The sequence below is a fragment of the Varanus komodoensis genome, unplaced genomic scaffold, assembly GCF_004798865.1.
Source record: "Varanus komodoensis strain SLA01 unplaced genomic scaffold, ASM479886v1 scaffold10, whole genome shotgun sequence".
Classification (NCBI taxonomy): Eukaryota; Metazoa; Chordata; class Lepidosauria; order Squamata; family Varanidae; genus Varanus; species Varanus komodoensis.
In genome coordinates this window covers 27,781,375-27,798,849 of record NW_025335269.1, presented here as the reverse complement: position 1 = coordinate 27,798,849, position 17,475 = coordinate 27,781,375, and the positions used below count along the sequence as shown (strand labels likewise).

Genomic DNA, 17,475 nt, shown 5'->3' with positions numbered 1-17,475 from the left:
TTATCTTTTTGTCACCAGGTGAAACTCTTTCCCCAGGCCTTTTAAATCCCTGGATTTAACCTGAATGGTCACCTTCTTCAGATCTTGCTATTTCATCACAAAATGTCATTAATTTTAACTTCTTATGCTTTGGAGGGAACTCTGGGAATTTGGTGCTGAAGATCAGGGTATTAAATTCTTAAATAACATAATTAGGTGTCTAATACAGCAATGTGGACAGTGAATATTTATGAAGCACATAAAATTGACAGCAAACTGGCACAGTTGTGTGCCACTGAGCCGAATCGTTAATGGTGTATTGTTGCCTGCCAAGTGCCTGAAAAGCCCATTGTTTCTGCAGCCCCAGGCAGACCATAGGAACAAGGGCTGCTGATGGGCATCCATCTTCATCGTCAAACTCCATGTTGGACGTCATTAGAAAAGGAGCTCAACATAAAACTGTCAATATCATAAAGCATTGATGGTGCACCCGGAAAACTGTACCATTCTGGCCTCTGAGCCTCACAACAATATTGTTGTCTTGGAAGAAGTGCAGAAAGGGGCCACTGAAATGATTCAGGGTCTGAAGGGATTCTCCTTTGGGGAACGGCTGCAACACCTGGGACTCTTTATCCCGGAGAAAAGTCTGGCCGGGGTTTTGTCTGGAGCCGATTTGGTTCATACGTGGGGGACAGCCATGTGAGTCCACTTAGCCAGTCTTGCATCTAACCAGCCCATTTTTCTTTACTTCAAAGCCAAGGAAGAAATGATCTGCTAATCTGATACTTCTGCCATAGGATGTCGTTGATCTAATACATAAGGGTAACCCAGGTTCTCATTTTTACACAAAGTGATAGGAGATCCAAGAACTCAGGGTACTGAGAACTGCACAAGATAGACAGAGAGAGAGAACTTTTTCTCATGTGGCATTTATTGTGAGCTTGTCATTCCTTACTCAGCACACTTTGGGGTTCTTTGACAGTCCTGTGACCTCTCAGTTTTGCTTCTGCTTTCAGAAAGTACTTTCAGTGAGCTTTGTAGAGCAGGAAAGTGGTATTATTCAGGAAATACATAGTTCCACCTGCAAATTTGCATTATACCACATGATCTCTTAGTGGAAAAGCAGGAAATGAATGCTTTTCATGTAGTGCTAAGATCTCAGTTCTGCAATGAGGCCCAAAGTAGACAAAGCAGGTTAACAGCCCCCGTAGACAAACCCGAATTGTGGTGATGTTGGAGCAGAACAAATGTTGATTAACAGTAGCAGCAGCAAAGATCTCCCCTCCATCCTAAATTAAGCTGTTAGAGAACCATGGGATGCAACCTATAGGCATTTTTTCCTGTTTAGCAATCTGGGAACAGTTTCAAACAAAGTTTGCACTTTGAAAATTCTGTGTGAAAGTTCTGCTAATATGTAATGCTGGATACTCTGAAAGAAATATGGTGTAATTAAAGGAAGGAAGGAAGGAAGGAAGGAAGGAAGGAAGGAAGGAAGGAAGAGGATTTGAAATCAATCAATCAATAGCACCCAAAATGCAACTTTTTCACAATGACTATATACTTGTTAAGTGTTTTAGTGTAGTAGAACAAACATCATTCACGTTTGTTTCTATGATTGCCAACTGTAGTGCTATGGCTCTGATTTTTGTGATGCATGACAAATCATTTGCCTCTAGGAGGAGCTGTAACCCTTGCATAGCACTAAAATGATTACTAGGTTCATAAGCCCATTATCAAAATATAGTGAATATTCCACCTTTCAGTCATGTCAAAATGTACAGTAAGTGCTGTGGCTGCAGGTCTTTCCTTAATTTCTTTTTTATGTCTTCTTTCTTGTCTTTCTATCATTTTCCCTCATGCAAAGCAGGGCGGTAACAAGCCTGTCTTTTTCACAGAAGCTTTCCCACAGAACCACAAATTCTACAACCCTCTCACACTGGGTATCCAAACTCCCCATGCCAGTTCTTGCCTGTCCGATCAAATGTCCCCAATGAGCGCAAGCAATCTGTATACCTCTTTTGAACTCGCACACACACCACCTTGATCTTTGGGGAGGAAATCCCATGCTTGAATGTTCTATTACAGACAATCATGCCAGGGAAAGCCAAAGGCAGGAGAAGAAAAGGAAGACCCAATATGAGATGCATTTACCCCACTGGGGAAGCCGCAGTCTGAATTCGGGGTTGCTGGGCAGGGCTGCCATGGATAAGACATTTTGGAGGGCTTTCATGCAGGCATTCGCCATGAGTTGGGGATGACTTGATGGCACGTAACAAAAAAGGCATGGAAAAGGGGCAGTCTCTGATATCCTGGAATGTGTTTGCTCAGAAAACAGATGAGGATGCAGTTGCATTTTATGGAAACGTATGCAAGCAAGCGCACATTTTCAAGCAATCATGGAAGCAGTTGTTTTTTTTTTAAGTTACTTATAGGACATGAGAAGCTGAGGTTTCAGTGGAAGTATGATTTTACAGGGGGTTGCAACAGGTTTGCTTGTTCATTTGCCCTTGCCCTCTCTAGGACACATTTTAAAATTATACTTCCAATGAACCTTCAGCTCCTAAAGCCCTATAAGTAACTCTTAAAAACTCCTATCCTGGGAAAGTCTTGATTCTGTGCCGTTTCAGACTTGCTGCTCTCAGCAGCAGAACTTGAGCATAGGTGAAGTATTTGCTTTATTACCTTTATAGCAGAGGTGCAGGAAAGGCAGGCCCTTCATGGATCATTGCCTTGCCGTGGCGAAGGGGCTTGCGTGGCGCAATGAAGCTATGAACTCTGCCACGCAGGGCCACCCAGGACAGACAGGTCATAGCAGGGAGCTCTGACAAAATGTGATCCACTGGAGAAGGAAATGGCAACCCACTCCAGTACCCTTGCCATGAAAAGCCCATGGACAGTATCAACTGTGATTGCTCTTCAGGAGGACAGATCCTGAAGCTGAAGCTCAAATACTTTGGCCAGCTAATGAGAAGGAAGGGCTCACTGGAGAAGAGCCTGATGCTGGGAACGATTGACGGCAAAAGAAGAAGGGGATGGCAGAGGCTGAGGTGGCTAGATGGAGTCACTGAAGCAGTCGGTGTGAACTTGGGTGGACTCCGGGGGATGGTGGAGGACAGGAAGGCATGGAGGAATGTTGTCCATGGGGTCGCGATGGGTCGGGCACGACTTTGCGACAACAAAGGGAAGCCAGGGCTGAAGGGGATGCACCAGTGACTGATGCCATCTGCCTTCCAACACAGACATCCCTTTCCCCCCAAGTAGGGCTGCAGTGCTTCTGGTGGCTGGAGGCTGTTGCAATTCTCTGTGGCAAATGGTAAATGCTCTGCTGCAATGCAGAGACTGGGATCCAAAGTGGCACAGTGGCGAGAAAGTTGGACTGGGAGCAGTGGGACCTTAGCCCCCACTGGCTGACTGGGCCAGTCCCTGACTCTCAGCCTAGCCTACCTCACAGGGTTGTTTGGAAAGTGAAATGGAGAGAAGGACAAGTATTCTATAAACCACCTTGGGGTCCTTGCATGGAAAAGTCAGGATATACATACAATAAAGAAAATAAAAATGGAAGTCTTTGGGAGGCCATTTAGTCCAGAGGGGACAATTAAGACCCATCAGCTACATCAAAGACCTGCTTCTGGTGGAAATGAAAACTGCTACAGCAGGTTTGTCGAAATGGTCCCTCAGGCTGCCTGAATTTCTGGACTCTCCTTGTGGAGGTGGCTATGGGGACTGGTGTCATGAGTACCTGCACTTCCAGCTGCATCACTGATTTGCACTTCACCTTCTTTGAAGATGATTCATGGCACTTTGTGTAGGATTCCCAGGAAGTCTCCTGCTCATACACAGGCAAATGCAGACCCTGCTTAGCCTAACCGGGCAGACCAGGCTGCGCTCCTACCGTTTGCTAGCATGATGGGATGGGGCTAGGCAAATGAAATGGTGGTGTTGCTATCCTAGCCAGCAAGGCAGGTGGCACTGGTACTACAAGAAAGACCATGTAACCTCTCAAATACCGTGAGGAAGGCAGACACACACTGTGGTCTTCAAGGAACTCAGCGATTACTCTGTTTCTGCAGACCCAGCCAGACATCAGAAGTAGGTTTACTGAGCCCATGATTGTCCAGCATCCACATCTGATGCCTCTGACTTGTGGGCCACGTGTCAGGCAGATCTTTTCGGCAATCCCCCCGCCCCCTGCTCCTTCGTAAGCATTGAGCGAGAGTATCCTTCGTTACATTCTATATTCATCTCTCCGCCTCCCATTACTCCACCTAGGGCTCAGTATGATGACACCGCTACCTACACTGCAGTGGCAACAAACGTCCATGGACAGGCCTCGACCAATGCTGCAGTCATTGTGAGAAGTAAGCAAGCTGTGGAAATATGTGGAAGAGAAATGCCTGCAGTGATGCTTAAGGGAAGCGGCTATCACCGCTGTCTGTTGCTTTCTTCCAGGGTACAGAGGGGATGAAGAGCCGTACCCTGTTGGAATTATGTCCAGCCACTGTAAGTTCATGTTGTGATTGGATGAAATCCTTTACACCTGAAGTACTCAGGTGTAAAGAGCTAAGTGTCCTGGGATTGGCATACCTCAGGAGCACCTGTGATGATCCTTAGGGAGGGACCCTCCCTAAGTGTCTGCTCCCACCCCCAAAGTTCTGCAGGGGTTGATAACAGAACCTTCTGAGTCATGGTGCTATGGAACTCCATCTCAAAAGAAGGCCACCAAATGGACAATTATTTTAGGTTCTTCAGGGAAAGACACAACTATGCACTATTTATTGTTTAATGGTTAATTTTTTGGAAGCTGATGCTTCTAATATTTTATGCATTCCTTTGGTATTTCTAAGTTACCACAATCACAGTTTGCAAAAAGGTGCAACGGAATTTCAGAGGATGGTGCTAAGAATCAAAAACCCACAGTTTTATTTCATTAGGATCAACTAAACATGATTTGGTGGTGCTGGCAATGACAATGATGCTCCAAAGACAAGTTAATCTCTGGATGAGAGGAATTGGATGAGATTATCTGGGAGAAAGAGATATTTTTAAAGTGCCTGATCCATGGTGTGCCCATGTTCTCCTGATTGTCCATGCTGATTTCAGCCACCTGAAGAAATGGCTTTGAGTGAGGGCTTGGTCATACCCCTTAGGAACACAATGGACAAGGAAGCCACCTTGTACCAAACCAGACCCTTTATTGTATTGGGTGACAGCAGCTCTGTGGGCTTTGAAGAACTGTCTCTTTCCCAGATCTACTGAGAGATGCCATCAAACCATGGCTCTGCCACTGAGCTAGGACTCTTCATGAGACAAGGAAGGCAAGATGGGTATGAAACGATGGAGAGAAAACATAAAGAGTCTAGTCATAAGATTCTGCATTCACATTTGACGTAAATTTGACATGACCTGGAATAATATAAATTACCGAATTGTACATCATAGTCCTTTGAGCTGATCCAAAGAATGAAAGAGAAAACAGTGCAACTTGAATAATCTACAGAATGGAAACAATCGCTTCAGCAGCATACAAGCCACAGAGAGTCGTTTCAGTTGGAGATGTATGCTAAACTTTCCTGCAGTTGCAAGTGGTGGTGCTGTCCTTGCTCTCCGCTCCTGTGTTTATTTTTGCCCCACAGTCGATGTTGCATAAATGCGTTTTGCAGACTTTTGGAAACTGTGAAGTCCTGCCATCCCCATGGCCAGCATCCAACACTGCCCAAGCACCAGAGGGACCCAGTGCTTGCACAGTTCTGGATGTAACACTTTGGATGGGAGCCAGAGATATGCAGGAGTGCTCAGTTCCGGTATGGGGGCAGGTTAGCAGAGCTTGCTCAGTGGAGCTCCACCAGCAAGTCCTTCTCCGGAAACGAGCATTTGGGGCCACACTTTATGAAGTGCTCAACCTGTATGCGGGTCCTGCTTGCATATTGGAATCAGCGGGAACACGGCAACTCTGTTGTGTAAATCCAGAGTGTGGGATCCATCGCAAGCACTGATGCCCTTAGCATGTTACCTGCAACTCTCTGGAAGTAAAAAAACAAACTCTAAGTTAGTGTCTGTGTCGTCACTGTTTCATCATGCAGCATCTCCATAATAACATGCCTATGACGGTCCTTCATGCCAGCTTCATTCTTGCTTTGCACACAGTGCCTCTGCCGCTGGACGTGTGCTTCACCCACTTTGATGTTCAGTTTTTGGAAAGGTTCGGTGTCACCTTTGGTGTGGAAGGAGAAACACTCACCCTCCAATGTGGTCTTCTGATCACCCCAGAGTTGAGGCGTCTTCAGCCTCGTGCTGAGTGGTACAGAGACGGTAAGTTTTCATGTCTTCAGTAGAAGTGTGTGGCTATTCTTTAATTTGTTTAAGATTTTTCAAGAGGCCTGCATCAGTATCTGTTGGAAGGCCACTCTACAAGCAGAGCCCTCACCTTCCCATGGGCAAAAGACCTGTAAACAGTGACTGTTGTTTTCATGGCCTCTGCATTCCATTAGTAATAGCGATAGGTGAAATTACTCTGAGTGAATTTGTTACTTCCTTGGAAAGTAACACATTTACCCACATTAGCTCAGATGAGAGTTCTCCTTTCATATGAGGATTTGCAGCTGTGCATGACCAAAAGTGCATCTTGAAAGTTGAAAGAGCTGCCAGGTTATTAATGAAGGCAGGCAGATACTCCCATATCACACCGGTCCTATATCATCTACACTGGCTCCCAATTGAAGTCCAGGCCCAATTTAAGGTGCTGGTAATGACCCATAAGGCCCTAAATGGTTTGGGTCCTGGATACCCGAAGGAGCACCTCCTTCCCTATGTGCCTGCCTGCCCCTTGAGATCTGAGGCAGAGGCCCTTCTCCAGGAGCCTTCAAAATAATGAGGGTAGTTACTTGGAGAAGGGCCTTTTCAGTGGTGGCGCCCCAACTGTGGAACACACTCCCCAGGGAGGTTTGCTTGGTGCTGTTGCTTTATTCTTTTCGGTGTCATGCAAAGACCTTTTTCTTTTCCTAATATTTTAACAGTGAATGGATTTTATCTTTGATTTTATTATTATGGATCGGATGCAGTGTGTTGTTTGTTGTATGTGGATGTTTCGTTTCTTGTTTTTTTGTAAGCCATCCATAGACTTTTAAGATTGGGCGGCATACAAAAACCTTTAAATTAATTAAATGAATAAAGTGGCCGCTGGAATTGCGCAGTGTGGCTGGACATGCTGCCCCATCCCACACCGTGTGCCTCCCTCCGGATCGGTTGTTTGCACGTGGCCTGCTGGTGCGATGCTACATGGACTCTCCCTTGCCAGTTTCTGCAAATGGAGAAGAGAAGGAGATAGACGTGCAGTGCCAGTGCTGCGGCAGTGGTGACGCCCAGACAGAGAGAGACACACTGGATTGCTCAAGAGTTCAAGCAGCCAGCTCAGACAATGCACGGAGGCAGCATTGTCTGAATGCAGACTGCGCTTGTGTTGAAACCTGCAGTTGCTTGCAGACTACGTAGTCCATCCAGAATACATTGACACGGGGTCACTAGAAAGGGACACGTTATGAACCAAAGAGTTTCAGCCAGTGAGCTGACTATTGGCAGCATAGCTATTTGTTAATATTCAACTCTAAGGCCAAGCGGGAGGGGCATTTTTAGTAATGAGACCACCCGTGGACGGAACATGATGCTGTTTTCTACAAGTACCCATTTTAGCATAATCAGTATAGACAAGACGGTTTCTTTTTCCTTAGGTACTGAAATAATATATTTTTCTTCACCCCTTTCTCTGAATTAATTATATGAATGATAAGCTGCTGAGGCGGACTTCTGTGGTTTATTTCTGCTAATTAGACCCAGGGGAATGCTGTGCTTGCTTCAAATTACTATAGTTTAAAGTATTTATTGGCTATTAAGCTCTGGGGGACATCGTACCTGTTAAAGTCAGATCCCACGGTGCCTTTCACAACACAGGGTGGAGGTATAAAGAAACACATGTCAGGTCTTTGCTGCAGAATAAAATGTTGGGAATCCCATTCCCAAATAATTGGGAAGGGCCCTGATCCAACTGTACCAGCAGTTAGACAGCTGACAGTCATGAAGACCAGCTCTTGACTGGGTGAGGAGAACAGGAAACAGAACCCTAAAACACCTTTCCCCTGCACTCCCCAAAACAACCTGAGCTGATGGGGTGGGGTTACACTTAGCCTGGCAGCTGGACTGGGTTCAAGAAGCATGCATAACACATATGCATGCCCAGACAGTGAAATATTCAAAAGTGCTATGCATAGATCACTCCCAAGTTTTGTAAACAGTGCACCTTTAAAGGCTACTTGGAAACTTCAGTTGATGCAAAATGAGGGCTGGCATAGAGAACATAATCTTCCAGTCTTAAGGCAGCTCCTTTAGCTCTTGAGCCATTTCCAGGCACAATTCATAAGTGCTGGTTTGCACCATTAAAGCCCTAACCTAGCCCTACATTTAACAACTCACCTGGTAGCCACGGGTGACTAGGGATGAAATGCAGATGGCTGCATGGAATCTCATGCAAGTCAATGAGGGGGCTGGCAGAGGAGGGGTGGGTCTTTCTGCACCATCTCTGTCAAGCAGGCCAACCTGCTTCATTTCTGGGTTTCCTTTGTGACAGAGGTGGCAGGCTGGCAGAGGAGGAGTTCATCAGCCAGTCTTTCCTCTTCCAATCTCTCTGGTAGGAGACCATTATATTTTTACTGGTCTGCCAAGAAACTAGTACTTGTGTTTGCAACCTTGCAGTATATGAATCCAGGCCACTAGCTTTACTGGCCTCTTCTTAGGTTAGATGAGGATGATGGATTATTTTGCAGGCTAGGGTCTTCTGGGGGGTTATTTCCCTAAGTGGCTTTGAAGCAAGGGACTTAAGGACCCCGTTTTCTCCAGCTGAACCTGCCTAGATTATCCTCAGACTTATTTCCTTGGGTTCTCCACAACTTTTGGAGATGAAGCAGGGGTGATCTGAGATAGGGCCTTCTGATTTGTGGTTCCCTGACTCTGGAAAACTGTTCCCAATGAATCCTGGTGCAGAGGGAAGACCATTTTACTTAGCCAGGTTGTCTGGATTTTAAAACATGTTTTTGTTTGTGTTTTAACCCGGCTATCTACTTTGGGTATATATTGGACTTCTTCACTTGTTTAGATGGTATGTTTTCTTATTGTTGTTTTAGTCTGCTTTTCATGATCACTAGGTGTTTTGGGAGCCTTCAGGGTAATAAGACATTTTCTAAATAAGGGAGATGAATGGGAACATACTTCAGTACATGTCAATTCCTTGATAGGGTCATTCCAAGAACATAAATATTTGCATTCCATTGGAGAGCATCGATGCCAGTGCATCTTCAGTTATAAAATATCCTGAAAAAGTCAGGTGTAAAGGGTGCAGATCCAGACATGCACTTTCACTAAGAGAAGGGCTCCTTTCATTTGGAGAAATGTCTGAGATCTGGTGGTGGCTCCCATTGGAGGGAGGCGGGAGTTTGGGGTGCATTTTTCTTGCTTTCTGAAGCACCCCTTTCCCTTGTATCACCTCCTGCATTGTTCCAGAGAATTTGTCTAACTTGAGGGCAGACTCTTTGGATAATAATAAATGAACAGGGACACAGTGGCTCAGTGGGTAAGAAGCTGAGCTTGTCGACCAGAAGGTCAGCAGTTCAAATCCCTAGTGCCACCTAGCGGAGTGATCCCCCTTTGCTCCGTCCCAGCTCCTGCCAACCTTGCAGTTTGAAAGCATGCAAATGCGAGTAGATAGAAAGGTACCACTTCGGTGGGCAGGTCACAGCGTTCCGTGCACTTCGGTGTTGAGTCACGCCAGCCGCATGACCACGGAGACTGTCTGCGGACAAACGCTGGCTCCCTCAGCTAGGAAACGGAGATGAGCACCGCCCCCTGGAGTCAGGCATGACTGGACTTTAATGTCCTGGGGAAACCTTTACCTTTAAAAAGTCAACATTTTTATTGATTGATTTTAAAGTCAAGTCTCAGGAGGGAATACCTTCCTAAGGAAGGGTACAACACTGAAACACAATGGAGAACAATAAAATGACAGTTCAGCTCAGATGCTGCCATGTATGCAATGGCATCCAATAAACTCTTGAGTCAGTTACAGACCAAGGCAAACGGAGTTGTCTTTAAGGCCCACCTGAAAGAAAGGTGAGTATCAATCGAGTTCCGCGAGGGGTGGGGATGTCAGGAGCTGTGGGATCCTACCCACGGGGAGTCTGGATTAAGTCGTGCAAGACGTCTGTGGACACAGGCTTGCATTATCTGTCAGTGAGGATGTTGGTAAAAATCCCCCTGCGCTTGTCATTTGCCATGGATTCTTGTGGCACCAGCTCAGCAGCTGAAGGAACTGAGTAGCTCTGTCCGCAAGTTTTCCAACCTCCACTGCCAAGACTGCTTATTTTGTTGTGGCAAAATCAAATAGCCTTTTCATTTAAGTAGCTAAGAAAGAGTTCCAGGCAAAGGACAAAGAAATAATCAGTCTAATCAAATATTAGCTCTTCAAATGGTTCTCACCATATGACAAGTTTGCTAATGCACGGGGAGCCTAAAGGAAGAAGTAACCTCACAAACTCTCAAGTTAGCCAAATGGATGAGGCAGGATCCCTCCATGTTCTGAATTAGTGGATTAGTTTCTATTGTGCGCTAATAAGATCCTAAGCAAAACAGAACTGGTTGGAATCACTGTTCCCCCCACACTCCCAAAACCCCTAGTATTACTTAAAAATAAATAAATAAAGGATGACAGATGATTAAACTGAAGGATCAAACCAACGGATCAAAATGGAAAGATATGGAAGGCCTCTGTCTGTAGCCTTTCAGTGTGAAGCCTGGGTCAGAGGAGGTGAAGATGCCTTCCTTGGTGGTCATTTCCAAGCCAGCAGGAGAACCAAAGTACTGGCCATCTTCAGGATAAAGCCTGCTTCCAGATAAAGCTTTGACAGTGCAACCAGCTTGCCTCAAGCACAGAACGTTAGAGGCATGAGCGTGCAGGTCCAGAATCATCTCTATTCGCAACCCTCCATCTTTCTTCCTGTTAAACAGGGAAAGGTGGAAAAGCTGAATGATATCTTTCGACTGGCACTGCTAGAAGCTTTCTGTGCTTGGGACTCTGAATAATCCGTTGGTCTCTAAGATGATGTTGGGAAGCCAACCTATTAGACCCATCATCATCATCATCACTTTTGTAGTAGTAGTATTAGTAGTACTTGAATATTCAGAGGTAAGCTCAGGGGACCTGATCTGGATCAGCAACCCAGCCTGCGGTGGGGGTGGAGGTGGTTAGGGAGGTTAACCCTTTGCAAACCACTGTGGACTGGGTACTCCATGTCTGCTGTTTACATTTCCAAAAAGTGAATCCCTGGAACAAAAATTCTGCAGTCTAGTTTTGATAGATTCCTCCAGGAGTCTGTCTGCAAGCTCCTAGGATATTGAAAGTGCCCATCTGGGCTTCCCGTTCTTGTTCAATATTCTTCTTGTTGCTGGAACTTATACTGAGGTGGCCTCAACATATGGCTACCAGGATATCATTTTACACCATTAATATTTCCGTCGCCCAGCTAAAAGTGGGTTCAAACATTGTTTCAACTTCCATAAGGCAACTCATGGAGACTGTTCAGCCAGAGAAGAGGTTGTTATTGGAATACAACAGAGGGGAATAGCCACAGAAAACTCTCACAGAGGCAGAAGGCATAGCTCTCCTTATTATAGGTAGCAATTTGAAGACAGTTCCCAATGAAGGAGCCACAATTGGTATTTCTTACCTTCTTTGAACAACACACCTTGAAGTTCAAACAAGTGGACATATCAACTCCACTATGGAAAATGGAACGAGTGGCCTGATTTTCTAGTGCAGTAAAAATACTTAACTCATATTAAATGACAGTCTTTTTTAAAAAAAAACCAAAGATCGTTAATATGCATTTGCAGCGCTTGAGCAAAAGCATGGCTATTATTTCATCTCCTTCCTCAGTGCTGCCATTCACTTGGCAGCAATCATTCCATCAAGTGCCAGCAGGAGGGGGCAGAGGAAGGGCAGAGCCCTTTGCTTTGCTGCAAGACCAGCTCCATCCACTCCATCTGACTCCTCGTGTCCCTGGACTGCTCGCATTGCAGTCAGTCATTAGAAGAGCCAGTATGTGACAAGAATGTGCACCTCACTTTGCCTTTTATCTCTTCCCTTCTCATCCCTTCTCCCTTTTGAGTCTGGTTTTTAGACTGAAAGCCTGCAGGCAGGGACTGTCATGTTTTATCAATACTATGAAAACTGCTCTGGGAGCCGTTTTGATGGATGAACAGGATACAACTGCTCTAAACAAAGAAACAGAAACTAGAGCAAAACAGACAGGAAATATCGGAAACTGCCGCATGCCAGATCAGTTCCCTGTAGCCCAGCATTGTCTGCTGTCACTGGTAGCTCCTTTCCAGGGCCTCAGGCATAACTTTTGCCATCACCTGCAGCCTCACCCTTCCAGCTGGAGATTGTGAGACTGGACCTAAGACCATCTGTATGAGAAGCAAAGCAGTGAGCTGTGGTCCTTACCAATATGTAGATGAGTTTATGATTCATAGATGAGGTACAGGGAGAGTCCTTTCATAAGAATAAACACAGAGATAAGTATGAAAGACCAGATAACTGAGTCTACCCCACAGGTTGTACGGGTAAATAGCTATTCCTTAGCACTTGCTATCTGAAAATGTGGCACATATGTCAGTCATGAGTTCTTGCTTATCTGGTATATATAGCCACTGTTCAAAATTCCTGCCTATGATTTTTGGACTATGGGTTTATTTGGTGTATATGTTCACTGTTCAATATGCCTGCCTATGGCTATATTGAGTATTAATATTACTACTACTACTTTACATTTCTATACTGCCCACAGGCAAAGTTCCCTGGGTGGTTCACAACATTTTAAATCACCCATCCAGATTTCAGCCAGGCTGGATCCTGCTTAGCTTCCAAGATTAGATAGGATCAGGCACTTCAGGCTATATGGATGCTATTAACCAGTATATGTAGTCACTGTGCCAGGTTTATATGGCTTTTTGGAGCCCTTGATTATCTGGTATATTCAGTCACTGTTCAAAATGCCAAGCCTACAACTTTTAAAACAAGGCTGCATTGATTTGAGTATATCTGTATAAAACAGCATATCCGTATGAAACAATTATCAGGAAGTGACCCCACATCTGCAAAAGCAACCAATCCATTATTAAACTAATAAGTAGAAATAAGAATAGGTAGAAACTTCTTTGGCCAAGACAGAATATTCTACACATTTCATCGCTTCAATTGCACCAGTCATTCAGACTAATTTACCTTAATCCTGAGGTGCAACCTCTCACCTGTGGGAAATTCAAACTTAATTTGGTTCAGTGCTCAGCAGGAATGCCCAAAAGATTTTAAATTAAGTATGTATTTATAGCAGACTTCAGATTAAACTGAAATCTGGCCTTAAGTCATTTTCCCCCTTCCAGTTTAATCTGACACATGCCTTGAATAGAAACGTTTATTTAAAAGGATCAAAAGTGCATAGAGTGATAATGCCTGATTAGGAAAGCAATTCAGCTGAAGTTAAGCATATTTAAATCCCATTGAGTTCAGTGGGAGAGCAAAGTCTGCACTTCACTCACTGCTGTTGTAATCAATAGGACTTAAACATACTTGACTTTGGCTGGATTGCACTCCTGATTAGACTTCCATGACATCACTTCAAAAGAGTTGGTATTATTTTGGGGGGTTCCAGGTGAGTTCGTTTGTTAAAAATGGCAGTTGCAAAATACCCTGTCATTTGGATTCCATGAGATGGTGTGGAATTGTCCAGAAATAGGCCACATCCATTTTTATATAATCAGCGGTGGCATACATTTGATGATTTTGTAGGACTTACACTTTCTGCTGCATACAGTTGCCCTAAAATGCTCTTTCAATTATCCAGCTGGGGCACAACCTGTCCTGGGTCAGTCATGACTGCTTAATTTGACAATATATGCTTAATCACAACTCTCTTCCAGATGTGCTAATAAAAGAATCCAGGTGGACAAAGCTATTCTTTGGAGAAGGCCAGGCATCCCTGTCTTTCACTCACCTGAACAAGGATGATGAAGGCTTATATACCTTGCGAATAATTTCAAAAGGGGGAGTGAATGAATACAGTGCATACCTGTTTGTGAGAGGTACGCCCTTTTTCCCAATCATGGGCTGCTTCTGCTTTGTTCTCCATGTCTGGTCATTAGGACAGAGGGCCAAAAATAGGTCTCAGTACTCTGCCTTCAGCTCATGCTAATTCTCTTGGAGGCACTTGCTTTCAGAGATTATGGTACCTTTTGCTGAATGTCATCCAGCGAATGCATGAAGAACTTTCATGTTCATGTCATGGTGTTCTCACATACCAGGGAATTTAGCCCTATTATGTAAAGAAGAAAAACAGATCTGACTATTTTCCCCCTTTAAAGATGAAAGGAGATGAATGCACCATGATAGAATGAAGGCCACAGTTTGACCTCACATTTGCAGTTATGGTTCCCCTTGCAGGTCAGAATGCTGTGACATGAGCCCTTATGGAACTCAACTTTACACTTTTCTTTTACATAGAAACATATAGGGAAATCGTGAGTCAGAAGGGGTCTCCTGGGTCATCTAGTCTGACCCCTGGCTCCAGCTGGCTCCACTCATGTAATTCCCAACATGTGGTTATCCAACTGTATTTTTTTTTTCCAACTGAACACTTTTCTATATGTGCTGCCTTTTAGATGTTCTTAAATTCTTTAGATTGAATTCTTGACCTCCTCTACTGTAAGCACCATGACTGCACTGAACTATACTCTGCAATGCATGGGCTCTGACAACTTATTTATTTGCAACCAAGCCATAACTGATTTCAGTAGTCTAGTCCCATGCAAGAATATTCAGGATTACTTCCTCCAAAGTACAGTGGTTTGTGCATGCAAACCTTCTCTTTTGTACCACTTAGGACACTCCTCCATTTAGTTCAATTGAAACTCAAAATGAAGTATGGTGGGCTGGGTTTGCCATGTTTACATTGTCAGGTGAATGATGGCCCAAGTGCAATTTAATTCAGACTTTTCCTTGGCTTTTAGATGCTGATGCTCTGGTAATGGGTGCACCAGGAGCACCAATGGATGTGAAATGCTATGATGCTAACAGAGATTATGTTATTGTTACTTGGAAACCACCAAATACAACCCACGAAGCTCCAGTGATTGGATATTTTGTGGACAGGTATGTGTCTGGTGGGGAAAGTATTCATTTGTTTTGTCTGTCAAATCTAGGATAGATGCTTAAGGGAATAGAACTTTTTGAACCAGAATGATTATACTGGTTTCCCCCTCTGCAGTGGCTAAGATAAAATATGAGATGGATTAAGTCCATAAAGGAAGCCACAGCCGTGAATTTACCAGAGCCTAACAGGCCTGTCATGGAGAAGACATTCTGAAGGGTCTTCATACATAGGCTCACCATAGGATGGAGATGACTTGGTGGCACGTAACAATAACAAGGAGAATTATTGCAATATCAGTCCCATCATAAATTGATTAGTATGAAATGTTGGAAATACTTTCTCTCTTTCAAGTGTTTCCATAATGCTTCAAACCAGGTGTGAAGTGGGTACTGAAAACTGGATCCAGTGCAACGATGCTCCTGTAAAAATCTGCAAATACCCAGTGACGGGATTGTTTGAAGGGCGTTCCTACACATTCCGCGTGAGGGCAGTCAACCAGGCTGGCATCAGCAGGCCGTCGAGAATGTCTGAGGCGGTGGCAGCCCTTGATCCTGTTGACCTGGAGAGGTTGCAAAGTAAGTCAGATGGGATTTAAGTTAAGGGGGCTCTTCTGGATTTACTGAAGCTGCAGTTGGAAGCCCACCTACCGCTGAGTAAAGACCAGCCTGAATGTCTGGGTCAGTCACAGATTCTGTGCCCAACCTGTCTCACAGAGTAGTTGTTGTGAGGATAAGATGGAGAGGAGGAGGAGAATTGTATAAGCTGCCTTGAGTTCCTTGGAAGGAAAAAGGGATACAAACAGATGCAGAATGTTATGTTAAAGAGAAGGCATCCGGCTGCCCTTCTACATTTTAGAAGCAAGCATGCCATACTCTGGTCTGGGTTGGGACCACCATGTTCAAAGTAGGCAGTTGAAAAATAAGACAGTTGGCATTAATTGGGGTGCGTTTCCTGTTTTACACCACTCTGCAGAGAAGAGGGAAAAGGTGAGGGAAGAGGGAAGCTCTCCGTGGAGGGAACCTCCCCATTTAATGAGGCAGTCCCAGTTCAGACCAGGGCCATCACTTATTTGCCAGGAAAGTAAGCACATTTAGTGTCATATGCAGTTTGACATTAACCTCCTTGAAATCATTCTGAGTAAACATTGATCGAATTGAACTCCACCATTTGGAAGGACCATTTTGTTCCTTTAAAGCAGAAAGACAAAGGGGCAGCTATCGCTATCTTTGCTTTCTTGTTTGTGATGCTGCCTTTGCTTGCTGATGATAATTCAAAGGAACACAGGCCTTGTGATGTCGCGTAGCCTTGATGTATTTGCGTTTCTTGCAGTTGCAATTAAAAGTTAAAGGTTGCAATCAAATGAGCTCTTCTCAATTGTGTTTGAGAGCCTGCTTGTCCGTGTTTTTTAGTTATTATTTCTACAGCATAGTCCTCTGTTCAGACATGACACAGAAAATGTATGGCAGAGTAGCCTTGTACAGCCAGCATGGATGCTTTTGACTGAGTTCCTCACTTTCTTTAGAAAGGGTGACCGCAGTTGACTGTGTTCAAGTAACACAGGGTGTGCCATATAAAGAATCAAGCCACCTCATGTGCCATTTTTCTTGGGAGAATGACAGGGTATAAAATAAATAAATGCACAAATAAACAGAGCTTGTCTTGATCTTCAGCTATTCACCTGGACGGAGGCAGGCAAATTGTACTCTATGAAGATGACCTTGAAGGTATGTTAGTCATCTGTAATTTTGTGCCCATGTGTCTGCACTGGTGTTCCTCCCTTGCAGCTTTCCCTGTTCCTGGCTGCTTTTCTTCTGTTTGTTCTGCCTATATATGCTTGTTCCCTATGACTTCTTAATGCACAGATGCATATGTACATGTATGCAGACAAGGGGCTTCCAGGGGAAGAAGGCCTGGGGAATCAAGGTTAAGGCTCCTGTGAAATTGCAGTAAGTTTATCTTTCTCTGCTATGGGTGCCATTGCTGCCCTGTCAGGGTATGCCAGTAACGTTGCTTCAACGGCCATGCTTTTTCCCAGGGTATTGTGGGAACTGTAGTTTGTTGATGTGCTCAGAGATTTCTCCCTTTCCAAAGAACTACAAATCCAGGATGTTGGAAAAGTCAGAGGTGTCAGTGTGTGTCCATGCAGCTTCAGGGTCTGTGGTGATGCAGCTACATCATTTTAGATCCTGGACCGGATGGCCTGCTGGGGAGCCCTTTTGGACAGCCTAGAGTACTACTTAAGTTGCGA

General features: G+C 44.5%; 1 protein-coding gene across 1 annotated transcript in view; it reads left to right on the top strand.

Annotated features, from left to right (window-relative positions):
• MYOM2 (myomesin 2) overlaps positions 1 to 17,475 on the top strand; it is a 107,937-nt gene that overhangs the window by 41,562 nt on the left and 48,900 nt on the right. Inside the window, exons 7-13 of the mRNA XM_044419180.1 lie at positions 4,249 to 4,337; positions 4,429 to 4,479; positions 6,124 to 6,288; positions 13,999 to 14,160; positions 15,085 to 15,226; positions 15,603 to 15,802; positions 16,898 to 16,951. Of these exons, the coding sequence (XP_044275115.1) occupies positions 4,249 to 4,337; positions 4,429 to 4,479; positions 6,124 to 6,288; positions 13,999 to 14,160; positions 15,085 to 15,226; positions 15,603 to 15,802; positions 16,898 to 16,951 (863 nt within the window). The remainder of the gene's footprint in view (positions 1 to 4,248; positions 4,338 to 4,428; positions 4,480 to 6,123; positions 6,289 to 13,998; positions 14,161 to 15,084; positions 15,227 to 15,602; positions 15,803 to 16,897; positions 16,952 to 17,475) is intronic.